Source organism: Phycodurus eques, chromosome 7 (assembly GCF_024500275.1).
Source record: "Phycodurus eques isolate BA_2022a chromosome 7, UOR_Pequ_1.1, whole genome shotgun sequence".
Taxonomy (NCBI): Eukaryota; Metazoa; Chordata; class Actinopteri; order Syngnathiformes; family Syngnathidae; genus Phycodurus; species Phycodurus eques.
Window position 1 is genome coordinate 24419609 of NC_084531.1, and position 19361 is coordinate 24438969.

General features: G+C 40.8%; 1 protein-coding gene across 8 annotated transcripts in view; it reads left to right on the forward strand.

Moving 5' to 3' along the window:
• LOC133405577 (arf-GAP with Rho-GAP domain, ANK repeat and PH domain-containing protein 1-like) overlaps positions 1 to 16989 on the forward strand; it is a 43952-nt gene extending 26963 nt beyond the window's left edge. For 5 of the 8 annotated variants that reach the window (XM_061682667.1, XM_061682669.1, XM_061682668.1 and 2 more), the window contains 20 exons: positions 1114 to 1288; positions 1596 to 1730; positions 2507 to 2642; positions 3223 to 3325; positions 4191 to 4383; positions 4505 to 4550; positions 4714 to 4877; positions 5241 to 5453; positions 5582 to 5687; positions 5762 to 5909; positions 6930 to 7013; positions 7544 to 7621; positions 7725 to 7842; positions 8357 to 8470; positions 8657 to 8802; positions 8897 to 8979; positions 10150 to 10209; positions 11318 to 11381; positions 11978 to 12136; positions 15713 to 16989. In XM_061682667.1, the coding sequence (XP_061538651.1) occupies positions 1114 to 1288; positions 1596 to 1730; positions 2507 to 2642; positions 3223 to 3325; positions 4191 to 4383; positions 4505 to 4550; positions 4714 to 4877; positions 5241 to 5453; positions 5582 to 5687; positions 5762 to 5909; positions 6930 to 7013; positions 7544 to 7621; positions 7725 to 7842; positions 8357 to 8470; positions 8657 to 8802; positions 8897 to 8979; positions 10150 to 10209; positions 11318 to 11381; positions 11978 to 12136; positions 15713 to 15757 (2370 nt within the window). In that variant the 3' untranslated portion in view covers positions 15758 to 16989. Of the gene's footprint in view, positions 1 to 1113; positions 1289 to 1595; positions 1731 to 2506; positions 2643 to 3222; positions 3326 to 4190; positions 4384 to 4504; positions 4551 to 4713; positions 4878 to 5240; positions 5454 to 5581; positions 5688 to 5761; positions 5910 to 6929; positions 7014 to 7543; positions 7622 to 7724; positions 7843 to 8356; positions 8471 to 8656; positions 8803 to 8896; positions 8980 to 10149; positions 10210 to 11317; positions 11382 to 11977; positions 12137 to 14215; positions 14254 to 15712 lie in introns of all 8 variants that reach the window. The other 3 variants (XM_061682670.1, XM_061682671.1, XM_061682672.1) reach the window with 3 other exon arrangements.
• The last annotated feature ends 2372 nt before the right edge of the window (positions 16990 to 19361 follow it).

Below are 19361 nucleotides of genomic sequence, written 5' to 3' on the forward strand. Positions count from 1 at the left end.
TTGTCTCCAAAGGATGTAAATAAAGTCAGATATTCATTATACTATATTGTAATAACCGGGGATGAACCACCAATAAGTGTGCCCCTCACATCTCCCACATCCCCAAAAAAGAAAAAAAAGGGGGGGTGCCGGGGGAAATACCCTCTACCTGATATTAGGTGAATCCAAAAATTCCAAACTGTGAATATGTGGTGGTACCCTGTACTACACTACACTATCTGAGCGTATGGATAAAAAACGTTACATGGACGAAATGTTCTGACATAATGTGGATGCGACTTTATACTTGCTTGTGTAATGTCTTTTTAAATGGAATGTCATAACAGCAACTCATGTAAACACTAAATTAGAGGCATATGGATTGTGGATGGTTTTAGCTTAAAACAAGACACACATAGGCCGCTGACGAGTGTATAATGGTCTGACACCTTTTTAAGATACTAGTAATGGTGAGCTCACAATCTCCATTCTAGTCATTCTCAAACTTTATACACCAAGTACCCTCTTAAAGAAATACTCGGCTCTCCAAATATCACCATAATAACCAACATTAAAATACATTAGCACAGTAGGTTCAAGTGTTAATCAAAAACGAAAAGGGCAATATAAGGAAATAAAAAATTCAACGATTCAATTAAAATGTGTTACACATGAAACACTGCTCTGTTCTGAAGCTTCTCAGTAATCAGTAAAGTTGTGATTGAGGTCAGAACTCCGTGAGCCAGTAAAGCTTTTCCTTACCTAACTCTCCCCCAAAAGCACATTTATGGACCTCACTTTGTCCACTGGGGCACAGTAATGTCGGAGGAGAAAAGAGGTTTTCCCCAAACTGTTCCCACAAAGCTGTAATGATTTTGCACAATATTTTTGGCCATATACCTTGTGATACAATAATAGGTGTTTGGAATAGAACTACTCATGTTCTTAATTTCTTAATTGTCAACACAGTTTGTGGCGCACATGTTGTCGTCACACATATAATATATATACTATGATCAGATTTAATTCACGCTTGGTATTGAAAAAGAAATATATAAAATATATGTACTGTATAAGCATTTAACGTCATGATTGTACGTTTCTAATTCTTGTTCTTCCTCTCCTTTTCTGCAGGCATTGTGCATAAATGTGCAGTGCAGTGATGTGCTGGAGACATTGAGCCTGATTTTCTGTGGCGCTGATGTAAATTGTTCAACTGGCATGGCCAGTTGTCCCACCCCTCTCTCCCTAGCCGACACACACGCTCAACCCTTGCAAGCTGTATTACTGAGCCACAATCTGAACACAGGTAAAGGATGATGGCATGTTTGTGATGTCATTGAAGTGCTTTTATCTTTAATTGCGTGATAGACCTTTATCTGTATTAGTAATACTGTATCTGCTAATAACTTAAGGAAATTCTGTACATGTAAATTCTGCTGTATGGATGACACCTTTTCACTGCACTTTGACAACTTGATTGTTCCTGTATGGTTTAACTGTGTAATTGATGTTTACATTGGATTAAAGTCAAATGGTCAACCTGCCATGTTTTTTTCCCTCATGGCTTTGATTTCTTATTTTTAATTAAATGTTTTATTTTCTTTGTTCTACAGATCTTCCTCGGTCAGAGGTGGACGGTGGCATGGAAGAAGTGCACTTTCCAGCTCCAACGTGTGTTTATCACAATGGCTTTCTATTCAAGACTGGATCTATGGCTCGGGCTATCACAGAGCGTAAGGCCAGAGAGGGTGAGCAAGCATACTGCGTAACCATAATGAGTTCTGCCCACAATTGTTTTAATACATTAGTTATTGCTTGGATTTTGTATTTTTTTTTTATTTACTGTGCCTCGTCAGTGTCATGTAGAAATGCATCGTTTACTCGCTGTTCAGTAAACATTAAGCAATCTGGATTAAGCAATATTATGTACACCTACACGATCTAAAGAGATGAAATTTTTTGCCTTTACAAACATAGTAATTATCAGTTTTTATTTAAATTCTCAGAATTTCACTTCATACTTTGTAGTTGGCAATGGTCTATAGCACAGGTGTCAAACTGGTGGCCCGGGTGCCGGATCCGGCCCGCCACATCATTTTATGTGGCCCGCGAAAGCAAATCAAAATTGCTCATTGTGTTCTGGTGTAATACCTTTGAGAGATTTCCACGCATTTTTTTTGTTACCAATCCCCCTTTGAAACGAAATGTAATCGTTGAAAAGCATGTTTTTATAGGCTTCTGATTTCAAAATTGGTTATTCATCAATGTGTTGTGTATACTGTATGTAATTAGAATATATGTGGTAATCTTTCATTTATATGGGTTCACAGTCGTAGTGGCCTTCCAAGGGAAGTCATAACTACGATGTGGCCCATGACAAAAATGAGCTTGCCTCCCCTGGTCTATAGCTATCAGTACATTATACTGGAGTGGTTTCTATTTTTTTGATTGCCAAATGTCTTGTAATATTGATCTACAGTTACTTTGACGCTTTACAGATCTTTATCTTTATTATTGTGTGCAGAGTTCAGTCGTCGCTGGTGTACACTCAATGACTGCATTTTCAGCTACTATGAGAGTGACAAGAATTCCAATCCTAATGGAGCTCTGAGAGCCTCAGAAATAGTTTGCTTGGCTGTGGATGTACCTGAGAAACATGGGTATACTCACTCACACATCTGCTCTTTGTGGGTACAGTTAACCATTTATCGCGGTCCTGGCAATGTAGTGAGCAAAATGCATTATGGGTACCCAAAATTAATTGTAGTGATGTTTTCAGCTACAGTACTGTAATTGTAGAAAATCAAGCTAAACATTGCTCTTTATTTGCATTTGTTCCTGTCAATATTGTTATGGGTGTGTGCATTCGCTATTTATCGGGCTAAGGTTTGTATTTGTGAATTTATTTTGTAAAAATGTTTTAAACGGGTAAGTTGAGGGTAAGGTTTCTTTTTCTGATAAGAACGAGAGCCCCGGTTATCTTCTTTGAGTCATTGCTGCCACATTTATAGCAATTAGCCTGCATAGCTGACTGTATCAGAGATGTGCAGGTGAGTAATTGCACTACACTGACCTTTAAAAAAAAAAAAAACATCTGTGAAAATCTGTAATGCACTAAATCCCTAATAAATGAACTATGATATAGTTTGGGATTACTGCCTCTCAGGACCCGGTTGAGATTTTACAGCAAAAGATCACACAATTTACCCGGACGTCTTTTCCGTCTCTCTCACCTTGCAGGTATGAGCACACTTTCGAGCTCTACTCAGAATCAGATCGTCTTTATTTGTTTGGCACCGATGACCCAAACAGCCACAAAGAATGGATCAAGTCTATTGCCAAGGTATTATTAAACCAGATGAGCCATGTCGAGAGAGGAAATGCGGCGACTGTATTTATTTCGCTTTAGAGCAACTACAAATTAGAATTCTCTCAAAAATGTGTGTGGGGGTTGTTTTGCTGCTGCCAATACAACAGATTATGATTTTTTTTAATTCTGGAAAATGGAATCTGTAATAAAACGCTGATTAATATCTCACGGCATATGAGAGGATGTGCATTACATGGAGGATGAAAGCATAGGAAGTGCTATGAGATTACAAGACAATGCTTGATACCATTGCTGCATGTGTGCAATCATGGTACTGTAAAAGTAACTTATGTTCATGGGAGTATTTGGTATATTGGTCTTAATTCTGCATCATCAACAGACGAATGCACTGCTGGTTACCACCATTAAAACTGAGTGTAAAAATAACAAGATAATTAAAAAAAACATAATAGCATTAGTGAGATTGCTTATGTCTGTTTTCATGCAACACCTCTTTAATTATTGGGTGAATCTTGGACTTACAAATCTTTATTTCATAATACAGGGTTTCTTAATCATCTATTGAATCAGATTTGGTTGTCATGGGAAACACAATTCTGTTAAACGTTTGGGTCCATGGCTCCTGCCTGTCTAGCCATTAAGACAGTCTGACCGAACTCACTGTACTAAAGAGACCTCAGGACCATAATTCTAGCACCTCCACCCCCTTTCCACCACAAACACAAGCAAACATCTATAGGCTGCTTCTTTGTTACAAAACTACTTGCCTTTGACTTTTGCAGTGTGTTTCAATGAACATGTGTGTTCAGCTAAGGAGAGCTTTTATTATTATATATGTTGGCACAAAGCTCCACTAAATTTCTTTTGATTTTTGTAGAGCTTCATCCCAGCCAAAGCAGAGCCTTTATTGAGGTTAGGTTTTGAGAGGATCGGGCGGCTAAAATGTAAGGATGGCCTGAACCTACAAACATCCAAGGTGGGTTGGTTTGCCTTGGTGGGCTCCACACTTCATGCTTACCTTAAGGACAGCCAGGAAGAAGAGATACACCTTCGCAAACTTAATGAGCTCTGTGAGTTAATGCATTCATCCAAAAGTTTCAAGCAATATGCCTGTTCACCATGTGTTTGGTATGAAATAAGATTAGTACGATAAGTTTTCAACATTGAAAGACATTATTTTGTGTTTCGCAGCAATCCAACAAGATAACGGAGTATTAGTTTTGGTGGAGAGAGGAAGGTGAGAGGCATAACTACAGATTGCTTGTTTTCACATACATACAGTAGTTCTTATGTTAATTTCCTTGCAAAAGTCTGATGTAGTTCCCCTGTTTTTTCTGTCCTCCTCCTTTCCATTTTGTTCTTAACATGTTTTTGTCTCCCCTCTGTCTCTTCCAACTAAGAACGCTGTACATTGAGGGAGAGAGGAAGTTGGATTTTGCCGGCTGGTGCGCTGCCATACAGTCTGCAGCAGGGAGTGGAGGCGACACACTGAGTCAGCAGCAGCTGACCGACACAGACATACCAGTCGTAGTCCACAGCTGCGTTGACTACATCACACAGTGCGGTGAGTGGACAGACGGAAAAAGACAAACACAGCACTACCATGCAGTAACATAATGCAGCAGATTTTTGTAGCTCTAAATGATCATCAGACACACTTTCATCCACACTTTTGATTTATATAGCTAACACAATGACATAATAACAAATCAGTTGAGCTGCAACTAGTCCAGGGTGTACCCTCCCTCTTGCCCAAACTCTTCAATGTGAAGAAGTGCACACGAATCAGAACTGAAAATGTAAAATGTATTTAAAAACACTGTTGAAAAATCCACCTCTTCTAAGATTATGCATGTGTACCTAATGCAGTGGCCACAGAGCAGATACTTGTATTGTGTTTGCCAGTGATTATATTGTATGTGTTTAGGCTTAACGTCTGAGGGCATATATCGCAAGAGCGGCGTGAACTCGCGTGTTGCAGCTCTGTGCGAGCGGTTTCGCCAAGATGCTCGCAGCCTCCGCCTGAAGGAAGGAGAGCATCAGGTGGACGACGTCTCGAACACACTCAAGCGGTTCTTCAGGGAGTTAGAAGAAGGGCTTTTCACATCTGAAGATGGCGGCACCTGGCTTACTACGACTGGTAAGATTCACACGGCAGGGAATAAATGTTTTTGAAAGTAAGTCACTGTCAGATAGTCATCTTTTTTTTTTGTTTGTGTTTTTTTTTTTTTTTTAATATAAACATCCCTCTCTCGTCTCTTGATCCAGCCATTCAGGATGAAAGTATGAAAATCTCCCAGTATCAGAAGCTTTTGAACAAACTGCCTCGTGTTAACAGGGCAACGCTTCGGGCCCTTATCAATCACTTGTACTGGTGAGGAACGCACATGCACACTTTGTGAATGCCATACGCACACACCCACGTTCTGCCTACTGTTTGTGTTCCAGTGTGCAGCGGTTCTCTGAGCTGAACCAAATGAATCTCCATAACTTGGCTATTGTGTTTGGGCCAACACTTTTCCAGACAGATGGAAAGGACTACACGGCGGGCCGTGCTATCGAGGACCTCATACAGTACTACACGCTCATCTTTGAGGTCAGACATCAAGCAGTGAAGTGAAGCACCTATGATGTTTGTTGATTAGATAAGCTAGTGGTCCCATTTTATCTAGTTGTCCTCCTGGTTTAGAAGATTGCTTAAATGTGGGGATTTGTTCGCAAGAATTAAACTTTGAAGCTGTTGTCATTGGAAATATTATTTTTAATCTAAATTTCTATGCACACCAATGAAGTTGCTGTTGCATTGTCAATTTAACCAATCAGAAGTCTGAAGAAAGGCATTTATGCTGGGTGGTGTGTGGTGTCTTTGGGCCTGATTTACTTTGCTCGTGCAAAACAGGCACAAACTTTATTGGCCACTTATACGCAAGCTGATCTGCTAACCAAGCGCACCCAGGATTGCACAGGCGAGAGGTGTTTGGGAGAAGTTTTTCACTTTTGTAAACATTTGTGAAATCTCAGAAACAAAAGTTATCATAAATGCAACATAATTTTGCAGCTTCTGAATGATCCTTCTTGGAGCCAGTCACGAGAGGGAGTCACGCCACACCATCGATGACAAAACATGGCTTTTATGCAGTCGCTCTCTTCCCCCAAATTATCAGAGGCATTCATTTAGTTTCTGTAACCGTTTCTTTGTTTTTGACTAACACTTACAATTCCATCACTTCAAACTTCATTTGGCACTTATGGCACTCTCACAATTTTTCCATGATGAAAAAGCATCAGAGCTACTCACAGTCCCCTCTACTTGTTGCTAATGCAAGCAATCCAAAAACCCAATTTAGCCCTATTTTTGGGATCTTAGTCAATTGTTGCAATCTTAGAAAATCATGCGCAACATGTTCGAGCGAGCACGCAAATATAGCGTTATTTGGGATCTTAATAAATTGGGACCATAGTGAAGTGGAGGTGCACCTGCTTAGTAATCAGATTATAAAAGGTGATCACACAAAAACATTTGTTTAAGTGAGACAAAAAAAAATAGTGTGTGGACATTGCCTCAAAGGAGTACCTAAGCTGACATGTTGCTAATCAGTATATGTTTTTTTTGCAGGTGGATGAGCAACAACTGAAAAAGCAGCTGGAAGAGATCACTGTTATTATCCAAGTGCGCGAGAAATTGAACACAAAATTTCCTGTGAGTCACAAGCATGTAATATTTGTTGTGTGTATTTGTCTCAGCTGCACTGTATGAGCATTTAACATCATAATCCATCCATCCATTTTCTGAGCCGCTTCTCCTCACTAGGGTCGCGGGCGTGCTGGAGCCTATCCCAGCTGTTATGCATGTGCCCTGCCAATCGCAGGGCACATACAGACAAACAACCATTCGTACTAACAGTCATGCCTACGGGGAATTTAGAGTCTCCAATTAATGCATGTTTCTGGGATGTGGGAGGAAACCGGAGTGCCCGGAGAAAACCCACGCAGGCACGGGGAGAACATGCAAACTCCACACAGGCGGGGCCGGGGATTGAACCCGGGTCCTCAGAACTGTGAGGCTGACGCTCTAACCAGTCGGCCACCGTGCCGCCTTAACATCATAATTTTTTTTTAAATATGTAAATGTTTAGTGTACATTTTGTGGAGAGCACAGGTGCACATACAGTATGCTGTAGTTTTGCAAGAGTAAATGCATTTTTTTTTTTTATCTGCTGAAAACCTTAGAGCACTGAACCCGGTGGACATTTCATCTGCACAGTTTACTTGGAGGAAAAGAAGGACACTGCTGAGCAACATGTCAAGGTAGCCTTAACACAAGGACGTTGTGTTTATATGCATGTTCCATAAAGAATTGGCGACTGTGATGTTGACACAGTTCAACTTTAAACTTGTTCTCTTTCCACAGATCCCAGCCTCTATGACTTCAGCAGAACTGACCTGTGAGATATTGGACAGGCGCAACATTCCTGTTAAAGACAAAGAGTACTGGAACTGCTGGGAGGTCATCGACAAGGAAGAAATGGGTGAGACTGATAACACAGTATACAGTTTGCGTTGACTAGATTAATACACAGTAACGTGTGTTCACATTACTAAATCTGAGCAGAAGTGACTCCCAAACTCGAGCGCCAGACGATCCTTCCAAGTTGCAACAGGGTTTTATGGCTTGTTTGTGAGCCTTCTTTTTTGGTCATCTGGTTCTCTAACACAAACACTGTAGGTGGCTTTTCCAATGCCAGCAACACACAAATAATTGGTGAGATTCCCTGTTGCTCTCGTGAAAAGAAAACAGGGCAAAGTGATGAGCTGGAGAGAAATTCTTTAGTTCTTTACCACAGTCTACACTTGGGCAGTACACCACTGAGAAGCTATTTTGAGTTTGGTGTGTAGGTAGGGAAACTGCTATAGAACATAAAATGAAATTGTTGTGCCTTGTACATTTTTCCACTTATGACAGTTTTGCAATTCTACTAACACTTAGTCACGGTAAGTTTGTCGTCATCTCAATAGCGTTCCTGTTGTCTGCTCTTTTCGCAGAACGTCCTCTGCACTATCGAGAGAGAGTCTTACCCATCCTTCACTCCTTTGGCACCGACTCCCATCTTCTCATCAAGAAACACATCGCTATGGAAGCAATGATCATCTACTTGGGTAAACAATTATTTTCATCACAATACATGGCTTTGAAAAAAAAAAAAAAAATAATATTATTTCTTTATTTTTTTTAAAGCACATTCCCAACTTAGAAACAGGAGGTCATCTGTAAGGATTTGGTCATTGTTTAAGTCCCACTGCAGAATTAAAAAAAATAAATAAAGCATCTACTATGCCCTTCAGCCAGTAAGGTTGACCCATCCAAACATGGCATGATGAAATTCCGGGAGGAACGAAGCATCCTCGGGCTGGGGTTGTCCTCCGGCAGTTTCCATGACCGATATTTCATCCTAAACTCCAGTTCACTGCGGATGTACAAGGAAGTCAGAGTAAGTCTGGCACAGACACACATAAAAAAACACATCCTCTCCCACATACTGCTTGTTCACACTGGCCTCCCCCCTCTTCTTCTATGTATCCCAGAGTAACCGTCCAGAACGGGACTGGCCAGTCAAGAACCTGAGGGTCTACTTGGGGATCAAGAAGAAAGTCCGTCCTCCAACATGGTGAATGTTTGAAGTGATCCACTGTTGATGTGGCCCATCAGAGCTCAACATATGAATGGTTGTATTAAACTCCAGAGTATAGACTTTTTTTTTTTTTTAATTATAGAGCAGGGGTCACCAACTTGGATAACATGAGGTCTGTTCTAAAAATTGCTCTCTAGCGATGGTACATTGTGATTTCCTAGCAATGTTGTAGAAGTGGTCATTTGAAAATATAAACGCTTGCAAAGATTTATAGAATTCAAGTGTTGCATATTGATATTTGTTGGTTTCCTACTTTGTTAAATCATTGTTGATAATTATTGTAAGAAATTATTGACATCATCAGTGTCCTCATATAGATCATTTTGGTTCCCAGGGGCCACGGTGGTGCACTAAATCGAGGCTGCCTGGGAACATAGTGTAAATGTAGCCAAAGCATGAATAAAATCTGGACAATTATATGCTTCCAACCTTAATGCAACAGTCAGATATCATAGCTGAAAAGAGGGGGGCCAACTTTTCCTCACATTTTAATGTAATTGTATGGCCTAGGTTTCTCAATACTTTTGGAATTTTATGAATACACGCAACAATCCTCTATTCAGATATTTAAATTCCAAGTCTATATAATATTTGCATGCTAAATTTACTGAACCCCCAGTTCCTGCATCATCAGAAGGTGAATGAGGACAGTGTTAGTGCTTTACCATTTACTATTGTGAAAGTCATATACTACATGTAATGATGTTAATTGTTCATGCTGTAAGCATAAGGTGTAAACTATATAAAAGGTGTTTTAGACCCCTGGTGGAAAACTGGTATTCGTCATCCAACCAGACAATGTCATTAAGTATCTTTTAAGCAAAAATACGCTAATAAATTCAGTACTGTGGAATAGAATTCACCAGTGAAGCCACTGACTTATAATGAATTTGAATTGACTCTAAAATTATCACATTGAGTTTAAAACGGAATACAGCAAATATGTCTTGCTTGACCTCTGTCACAAATTCAACTGTTTATCATAATTATATGAAAGAATGATTGATGGCCTATTGATGGCAAACATTGTGATCTGCGTAACAGTGTGTCAAAAGGCCTGTAGGGGGCAGGCTTAACCCAAGAATGACATTAAACCGTGGGTGCTGTTGAACTAACCCATCCATCTATGTGTGTTCCAAATTGCAGTTGGGGCCTGACTGTGGTCTATGAGAGTAAGAAACAAGACAAGGCAGAGAGACAGCAGTGGTGAGTAGCAGTAGACAATATGCAATATGTCACATCACCATAATGTTTTTTTTTTTTTTTTTTTTTTTTGACTGTCTAGTAATGATAGCTCTCATCTCGCTGTTGGCTTAATTATTATTATTTTTTATTAAGGTGTGTTCTATCACTGTTACGCACGGCAAAAACACAGCAGTAAGGGAGAAACAGAGGAGGACGTGGTGGGGGTTGAATATATCCAAGGGGGACGCTTGAGAACGAAAGATAAAAAGGTCTTTTGAGCTAGTTGGCTAGCACATATGCTGTCTGCCTCACAGTAAGAAGTTCTGGTTTCGAAACTCGAATCTGTGGAGTTCAAATGTTTCCCTGTGGATAAATTGCAGAGAATAATAATTTAAAAAACAGTTACTTAATCTTTTCCTTTCTATGGTTTATTATACCTGCATCGAAAACATATTCTTTTGAATCTTACATACAAGAATAGATTTTATATGCAATGCATGGGACCAAATGAGTATACAAACAAAACCACTGTATCAAATCAAAGCATCATTGTGGTCTAAAAAATTAATACATCTTACTGCATGCCAAGGATATGCTTGCTACAATAAATATTTGTACTGTGTATCTTGCCAACAAAGTGAAGGTCATATATATTGGCGCGCAAGCTTTAATGAGCTCTGTTGGTCCTATTGATGAAAAGCTGGCAGAAGGCAGATACTGTATGATACATGTATGGGGACCTGGGGGGTGTTGTACCTGAGGCCTGTCTTTTTACCAAACTTGACCTCTTCTTGTTCACTAATTTTGTTCTCAGTTTTCTGTCAATCTGTGTTTCCGTTAGGTCTCAGCAACTGCATAAATGTTTATTCAAAACATGTGCTCAAAGCCAAAATCATCTATAATTAAAAAGTATTTATTCAGCACCACAGCATAGTTTATGACTCAGAGGGCTGCGTGGCGGCAACCTGAGTTGCATAAAGCATTCAAATACAGGCACGGATATTACAAATACACACTACTGCATAATAAAATGCATATGGTTCTCCAATTAGACTTTGCTTTTACTTTTGGAAACCGTTTCATTAGTTTCGGACACAGTGGTTCACGTTATCTGGTTTTATTTCTGCAGGTATCTCTGTTGTGAGACTCAGCCAGAAATGAGGGAGTGGTATGCTACTTTTCTGAGTATTCAGGTTCGCTCTTGCTCACAAACAACACACACACACACACACACACACACACACTGCGCCATGGCCAGGTGTCCCGGTCCATATCATTAATCTGTACAATAATGTGGTTTAATACCCATTGTAATTATGTCAAAAGTGTCACATTATGCTCTGATGCTATCCGTGCATGCGTCACAATGTATTCTTGATCATGTAGTTATTATTTATTCTGTCTGTTTATAAGCCCAAACAACATTGATAGTTGTTACAAACAGAGTGTGTCTATGTTGTCTTGTTCTGCAAAACTGCTTGTGCACAGAAATTAGCTTTTTGATTTTGAGAAATTATCTTGTAACCTGCACAAGATAAACTCTTGGGGGGTGGGGGATGGCGGGGGGAATAAGAACAAGATATGTAACAATAAACTCAGGACAATGAAAGATTATTGTCCCCAAAATGAAAGCACACCATCACCATAGTTGGGTTATAAGCTGCTGTAGCCTGTAGAGTCAACATGAAGGGCAATGGCCACACAAAAGCTGCGGGTCATGGCTGGTGTGAAAATCATTGACTTTGTCCTATGTTGTCATGCACTTCCCCACTCTGCTCCTCTTTTAAAGAACGACGGCGACGTGTGGCCTCAGGAAGGAATCCAGCCGAGCCGCGTGAGCCGCGCATTGCCCGACTCGCGTCACGGTAACGTGTCACTGATACCGCTGCGTGGCAGTGAGAATGAGATGCGGAACAGCGTAGCAGCTTTCAGCCAAGATCAGCTTGCTGTGAGTCAACCTACCAATCACTGCTTTCAATCGCAGCAGAAGCTGGCTGCTCCAATTTGGTTGCTTGATCTAGAGATGCTGGTGGTCTAAAACCTCAACCATGGTCCTTGGCATGTGTACAGTTAAGTCCAAAATAATTCATAGCCTGGTCAAGTGAATTTTTAATTGTTCAATGGGTAGATTTAAGGTGGAACCTGCACTGCAAACTAGGAAATGTCTAAGAAATTCTTAAAACATTCTGATCAGCAATACATGTCTAACATATATAGCAGGTCGACTTGTATTCAGATATTAAATAAACATTTAACTTTAACGATATCAAACAATCGCTTGCCACTTTCTTGGTCCACCTTCACCGAACAAAAATGCCAGCGCCTGAATACTTTTGGCCGGCACGGTGGGCAACTGGTTAGCATATCTCTCTCACAGTTCTGAGGACCGGGGTTCAAATCCGGCCTCGCCTGTATGGAGTTTGCATGTTCTCCCCGTGCCTTCGTGGGTTCTCTCCGGCTGCTCCGGTTTCCTCCCACATCCCCAAAACATGCATGATAGGTTAACTGAAGACTCTAAATTGCCCATAGGTGCGAATGGTTGTTTGTTTGTACGTGCCCTGGCATTGGCTGGCAACCAGGTGGGGGGTGTACCCCGGTTTTCACCCGAAGCTAGCTGGGAAAGGCGCTAGCACGCGGGTGAGGATAAGCGGTATGGAAAATGGATGGATGAATACTTTTGGGCTCAAATGTACATTACATTTCAAGTCAAAAGTAATGACAGATATTTACGCTCGGACATGCTCAGTTGAATGTAGTACAAAACCTGTATCAAAACATCTGCCTTTACAAAGATAATGCTGGAGAGGTAATTATTTAACAATGTTAATAATTCTAAGTGCACTCGAGTGACCAAAAGCCACTGTGTATATAATCAGGTCACTTCATGTTTCACATATAATCACTGACAAGTTAACCACCGGACTGTACCATTTTTAAAAAATTGTTTTTATTGGAAGTAGGATTGGTTCCATCGTGACTCAAAACCAAGGTGTAAAGGTAATACAACTGATTCCTCTAACAAAAGGAGGCAAGTATGTATTGTAACCTTTGTTTGTCCATCCAGTAAAAGTTATCAGGCTTCTATCTTTTTGATGAATATGATGCTATAAGATAGACCTGACTGTTTCGTAGAGCGTCAAACAAATTTTCATCACGGTCCACATCGTGTTTGTTTCCCTCAGAGGGCCTTAGGCTTGTGAAAATCATATAAATTGCCGCTGCATTTAATTATTGGAGATATTCTTAACAACAAATTTAATTTTAAATCAGAAGTCCTGGAAATTAGTGACACCTAAACAAAACACAAGCGCAAAAGTTATTCTGGCAGGACTTTGCCCAGCTGGCTTTGAAAACCCCACGACAATGAAAAGGAGCTTGTGCCCGCAGGGACACGGCTGCCATAGCACCCTGCGGCCTAGTACACTCGGCACAGAGCTGACAAACATCATCTCTGTTGCTTTGCTGGGCTCCATACCAGAGCAGTCCAATGGCATCAATATTATCTACTCCATCTGTTCGCGCCCCCCCCCCCTGTAAGAGAGAGAAAAGGTTAGTGTAGCCATCCAGAACGCTTCACTCTGCACACATTGGACATGCTTGGCGACCAAATGTCCACAATACTGCATGTCTCCCGCTGCTCTTTCCACTCATCTCTCTGATTAGCGACCGACAGACTCCAGCAGTGCAATGCCTCACATGGTTTCCATTGATTCTCAACTATCGAATGCATTGATCCGATCATTTTAGTTGAGGGTTTGAAAGGATTTGCTTCAGGAAGCTAGATTCTTGCTTCAGTGTGTGTGGTTTTGTGGGTGGGAGGTATTGGCATATTCATGTGAAAGTTCTCCTGTGCTTTGAATGCTTGTGCATTTGCATGTACTGCGCAAGTCTATCCAAATACTTAAGAGGGCATGTGCATTCTAGTGATTGATTGTGTGAGGGCCTCCTGCCAAGTTTCCCTTTCCACTATTCCATCTGCCTTCCAGTCTTTTATCTGGTATAAACTACTTGTCCATTTATCTTTCAGCTTTTTAGAGACATTCGGTAATGGCGGCTGCAAGAAAGGTACAGTGGTTAACACTAATTCTCTTCTGTCTACTAACTATTTCTAGATGCACTGACATGTCCGAGCGTGCATGAATTTAAAGGATGAATACAGTGGAACTTCCAATGTCAAACACATTTAAATGGTCAAACTCCATTTTCTTCTAAGTGTTCCTCCCCATTGAAATTAATAGAGTTTGAATTAATCCAGGGTCACCTTTGTATAATTGTATTGTTCCCAATTTATGCATTTATCATTTTAATTACTGTATGTCTATCCTTCCATCCATCCATCCATCCATTCAGCCATTGTATTACCGCTGACCACTCGTGATGCATAATAGTGTGGAAACAATGAAATGAGTACGAAGCCTTTGAGGACGCACAACAAACACGTCGCCTTCTAGAAACAGTATGGCTTCCTTTTAGGTGTGTGCCATCAGTTCTTAATGTATTATCATTGTTCATTTGTTGATAATTGGGCATCCCGCGCAGAGACGTTGTGTCCAGCGTGGTCATATGGCTAATGTTGTATGAGAGCCCAAGCAGGCTGGCTGTATGTGAATTGGCATGACGAAGAAGACCCATCAAATCTGGAATTTCAGTATAAAACGTCCAGCTGCTTCCAGGGAACAATTTGTTGGCCAACAACTCTTGATAGGTCAGCCACCGCTCGTTTTGCCCGTCCATCTGATGCGCTCCGTTTATCCTTTTGAAATGTCCACAGCAGGTTGCTTATTCCGAGATCCATCTTGATGGCCACCATTGAAAAGGTGCCCTGTTGTTCACCCTTAGCTGGTTATTGCACTGCAGCTGGCAGGACAAAGACGTTACATCTGATTGTGCTTGTATGGTGATATTTTCCTGTTTGCCATCACTGGTTTCTGTAATGGTGTCGCAAAACAGCAGCCAAAGAAAAAGCTAAACAAACAATGTGAAGTTAATCTTTTAGATTAGAAAGTCTTGACATGCTTTCATCAAAATACAGTGGATATAAAAAGTCTATACACCCCTGTTCGTAATGCTAGGTTTTTGGGATAGAAAAAAATGTGATCGTTGAATTATTTTTAAAACATTTTTCACCATAAATGACCTACAATCTGTAAAACTAAATTGGAAAAACAAATCTGTTCAAGTCTGCACAGCCTCTTATAACTGGGTATTTGCCTGTGTTCAGAATTAATATATCACTTTCAAAGTTCGTATGATTAACCCCAAATACCGTTCAGATGTTCAACTGCCAGGTCATTATCCCCCGCGAATAGTGTGTGTGTGGGGGGGGTCCACTGTATTCATGTTTTTCTTAATCTTTGCATCCTCGTCCATGCGTGCATTTTATTACCTGCATCATAGTGTATGTGGTTGGCATGGCTCCAAAATGTCTGTCGTCTGGAAACTCATTTCAGGCTTGGCCTCTCAGCGGAAGAGGCTGAGGAGATTTACGGAGATCAACTTAAGCCTGTCTCCATCTTTTCTCCAGGGTAGGTGTTCGGCGTCATCAGGTGACCTCGCCACACTCCAGTGACATCATCAGTGTGTGACACTACGGCCCAGAATGAAGAAACAGGAGGAAGTGAGCAGGACCAAAAGTAGATGGACAAGAGAGCCATTATTCATTTTCCCCTGTACAGCTGAAGTTTACACTTTGTGTTTTTGACACTTTAATGGAGTGTGTTCATCCTGATTGGCCTTTAGCTTGGCAAGAGTCAAGTGTGCCCGCGCATCATGGACCAGAAGCATTAAAGCACATTCTGAAGGAAACTTCAATTCTTATTATATATTTGTTTTGAAGGATTTAACCATTCTGGTGGTTATTTTAAAAAACAAATTTTTTTTTAATGTAAGACAAATGTAAGGGTAACCCTGCAATTCAAAATGCAATCATTGCTATTGTAAGCAAAACATAATGTGACAGCAGATGTGGTCTAGGTTTTTGGTGAGGCTGCATTTATATCGCCATTTTATTTGAGGTCATCTCCCCTGCCTTCCTATTTCATGTTTGTAAACACGCATGATCCTCTCAGGCAATACAATGGTAAAGGTCGACGTTCACTCTTTCAGTGAGTTTGCGAAAAGATAGTGAATAATATCTGACTGCACTTGACTGCCCATCAATAGCTTGTAGAGTGCCACCTGTAAGTTAGCCCCCTTATGTGAATTGTTCTTATTTATTTGGGCTACCAAGGAAGCAAGATGAAGAGTGCTGAAGTCATTTTTTTTGTTCGTTGTTAAGGATAGTGTGTGGGGGGGAAAAGTCCACTGTATATGTGTGCATTGTAGCCCAACAGCCCTCGTCAGTCCATTTCTTTAGAGCATTCTCATTCCTCACAATTTCATTATTAACAACAAAATGCAAATCATTGCCATTCATTTGGATATAAAACAAATGGAAGTTGTTTTGCCCACTAAAGAAATCAATCCTCCAAGTGTTCTGTGCAGCCTGTGGTCTTTCTCAAATTCTGAGACCTATAATACAGATGAATGTTTCTGCCATTCTCACACTTATTTATTCTTGGAATAATTGTTACAAGGTTTTTTTCCTGTCCTAAAGTAGCTCAAACTCCCATAAGTGTACTTAACATGAATGTCAATATGAAAAAAAAAAAAAGATTCACAACAATACTGTACTTAATAATGCACTTGTTTTTGTAATCAGTAATTGGTAGACACTGCTTAGGTATTTTCATGTGATTGTCAAAATAAATCCTACACACAGTTTAAATTTCTTTTACTCTAATAAACACTGTGCCAACTGTTTGTTTGCATTCCAGCCCGTGCATAGAATGACTACACAAAAAATATTTCTAAAAGGTTAATGTACTTTACCTGGTGGCAGTCCACTGTGTTCTTAAATGCAAATTGGATGAAAAGTCAAGCTGGCCCTTGGGAACATGTGTGTCTATATAATGTGACAACTGTTGGACAAACATTTCCTGGCCTGTGGGTTTCGTGCCATCAAGTCGAGCCTATTGATGTACCTGGAGGAGAATGTCGTAGCGATGTATGTAATGGGAGGAGGGTACAGTAATGATGCAGGGCTAACGGGGGACGTTTGGTCTGTTTTGAGTGATTCATGGTGGTCAACCGCTTCTGTGGTCATTGCTATAAGCGGAAGTGACACATCAGGGTCAGCGTATACCTCGAGAGAGACACCGGAGAGCCCCACGAGGGACCTACACACAGTAGGAGACCTTCACGTTTTCCACACGCACAGGAGACCCACCGGGGATGAACGGTAGGATGAGTAATTGTATGCACTCAGGCATTTCAAATGGCCTTTACTATATAGGTCATAGCAGCAGTTGCATAAATCAGAAGCATTGAGACAGAAGAGATGTTCAAAGGACACAAATGGAAGACAAAAAGTTAAAATGAGCTTCGGGGGTGCTTAGGGATCACGTGGGTCAACTGAGCCAATGCACCTGTGGGTGGGCGCGTCCTTCATTTCCACTCAGCGAGCACAGAAGTTGAGAACAGCGTGTTGGAAGTGACTGGTGCTGCATGCTGAGCTTCAGCAGCAGACGTCGTTTCACGATGGACACCTCAAGTGAGTTGGAAATGTGCGACTCCACCATGTTGATTACGTCCGACGTGAAACTCTTAACAGCTCTTGTTTGGGCCTGTCCGTTTGAAATGGCTCACACAAAAGCCAAAGAAAAAGCAAAATGTTTGAAATAGCTCACACACAAGCCAAAGAAAAACCCAAAATGTGTTGGCCGAATTTGACTTGCGAACTTTGATACCCAATAGGATATGTTTGATTAAAGCATTGCTAGCATAGTGTATTTATTTTTCTTTGATTCTTTATTATTTTGGAGTTCTATTGTTGATAGAGCCACAACTCACGTAGGATTGTTCTGAGGGAAGTTTTACATTTGCCTCCCAATGTTTGCTGTACAGATGATCATGTTTGAAAGCATCTTATAACACTCATTTATGTTTATGTCGTGATCCTTTTTTTTTTTTTTTTTTTGGTTGTTGACTTTGTTTCGATTAGATTTAGTTTTTGTCATGTTTTTCCCAGTGTCCCTTGTCAATGTTCATGTCTTGTTTGATCGTTTCCACCTGTCTCTTGTGTCTACCAATCAGCTCTCTCCAGCCACTCGTGTCTTGTCCAGGTGTGCCTCGTTGTTTCGTCACTTTGCTTGTATTTAGTTCCGCATTCTTTGCATTGGTACATTGTCATCATATGTCATATTATGTTAGTATTTTAGTCGTGGTGAGTGTTTTGTTTCCTCATTTCTTTGTTACTTTTTTGGAGGGGTGAAAATAAATGTAACTCCGTTCATAAACCAATGTTGGATTATTTCCAATTGGTTCATGAAAACAACTGCAAGAATGGCAAACGTACTTGCTGGTGTTACAATGCACATTTGCAATTGGTTATTTAGCTGCATACGTTTAACAGAACATACAGCGAAACACTTAAAATGTCAAAATCATCGTGTGAGCGGAGAAACAGGATTTTTATCCAACAGCAACGTTATACATGTATTACTATGGGTATAGTTATTTATATATTTTAAGACATTTAAGGATGCAACTAATGCTTATTATAAATTTAATCTCTAATTTTTCAATTAATTGGTTAAAAATGGGCGGCACGGTGGACGACTGGTTAGAGCGTCAGCCTCACAGTTCTGAGGACCCGGGTTCTATTCCCGGCCCCGCCTGTGTGGAGTTTGCATGTTCTCCCCGTGCCCGCGTGGGTTTTCTCCGGGCTCTCCGGTTTCCTCCCACATCCCAAAAACATGCATGAATTGGAGACTCTAAATTGCCCGTAGGTGTGACTGTGAGTGCGAATGGTTGTTTGTTCCCATGTGCCATGCGATTGGCTGGCAACCAGTTCAGGGTGTACACCGCCTCCTCCCCGATGACAGCTGGGATAGGCTCCAGCACCCCCGCGATCCTAGTCAGGAGAAGCGGCTCAGAAAATGGATGGATGGATGATTAAAAATGGAATGGGAGATGAGATGGGATGAGAATAAGCACCTCCAAATCTGAAACCATGGTCCTCAGTTGGAAAAGGGTGGCGTGTCCTCTGTGGGTCGAGGATGAGATCCTGCCCCAAGTGGAGGAGTATCTTGGGGTCTTGTTCACAAGTGAGGGAAGAATGGAACGAAGATCGA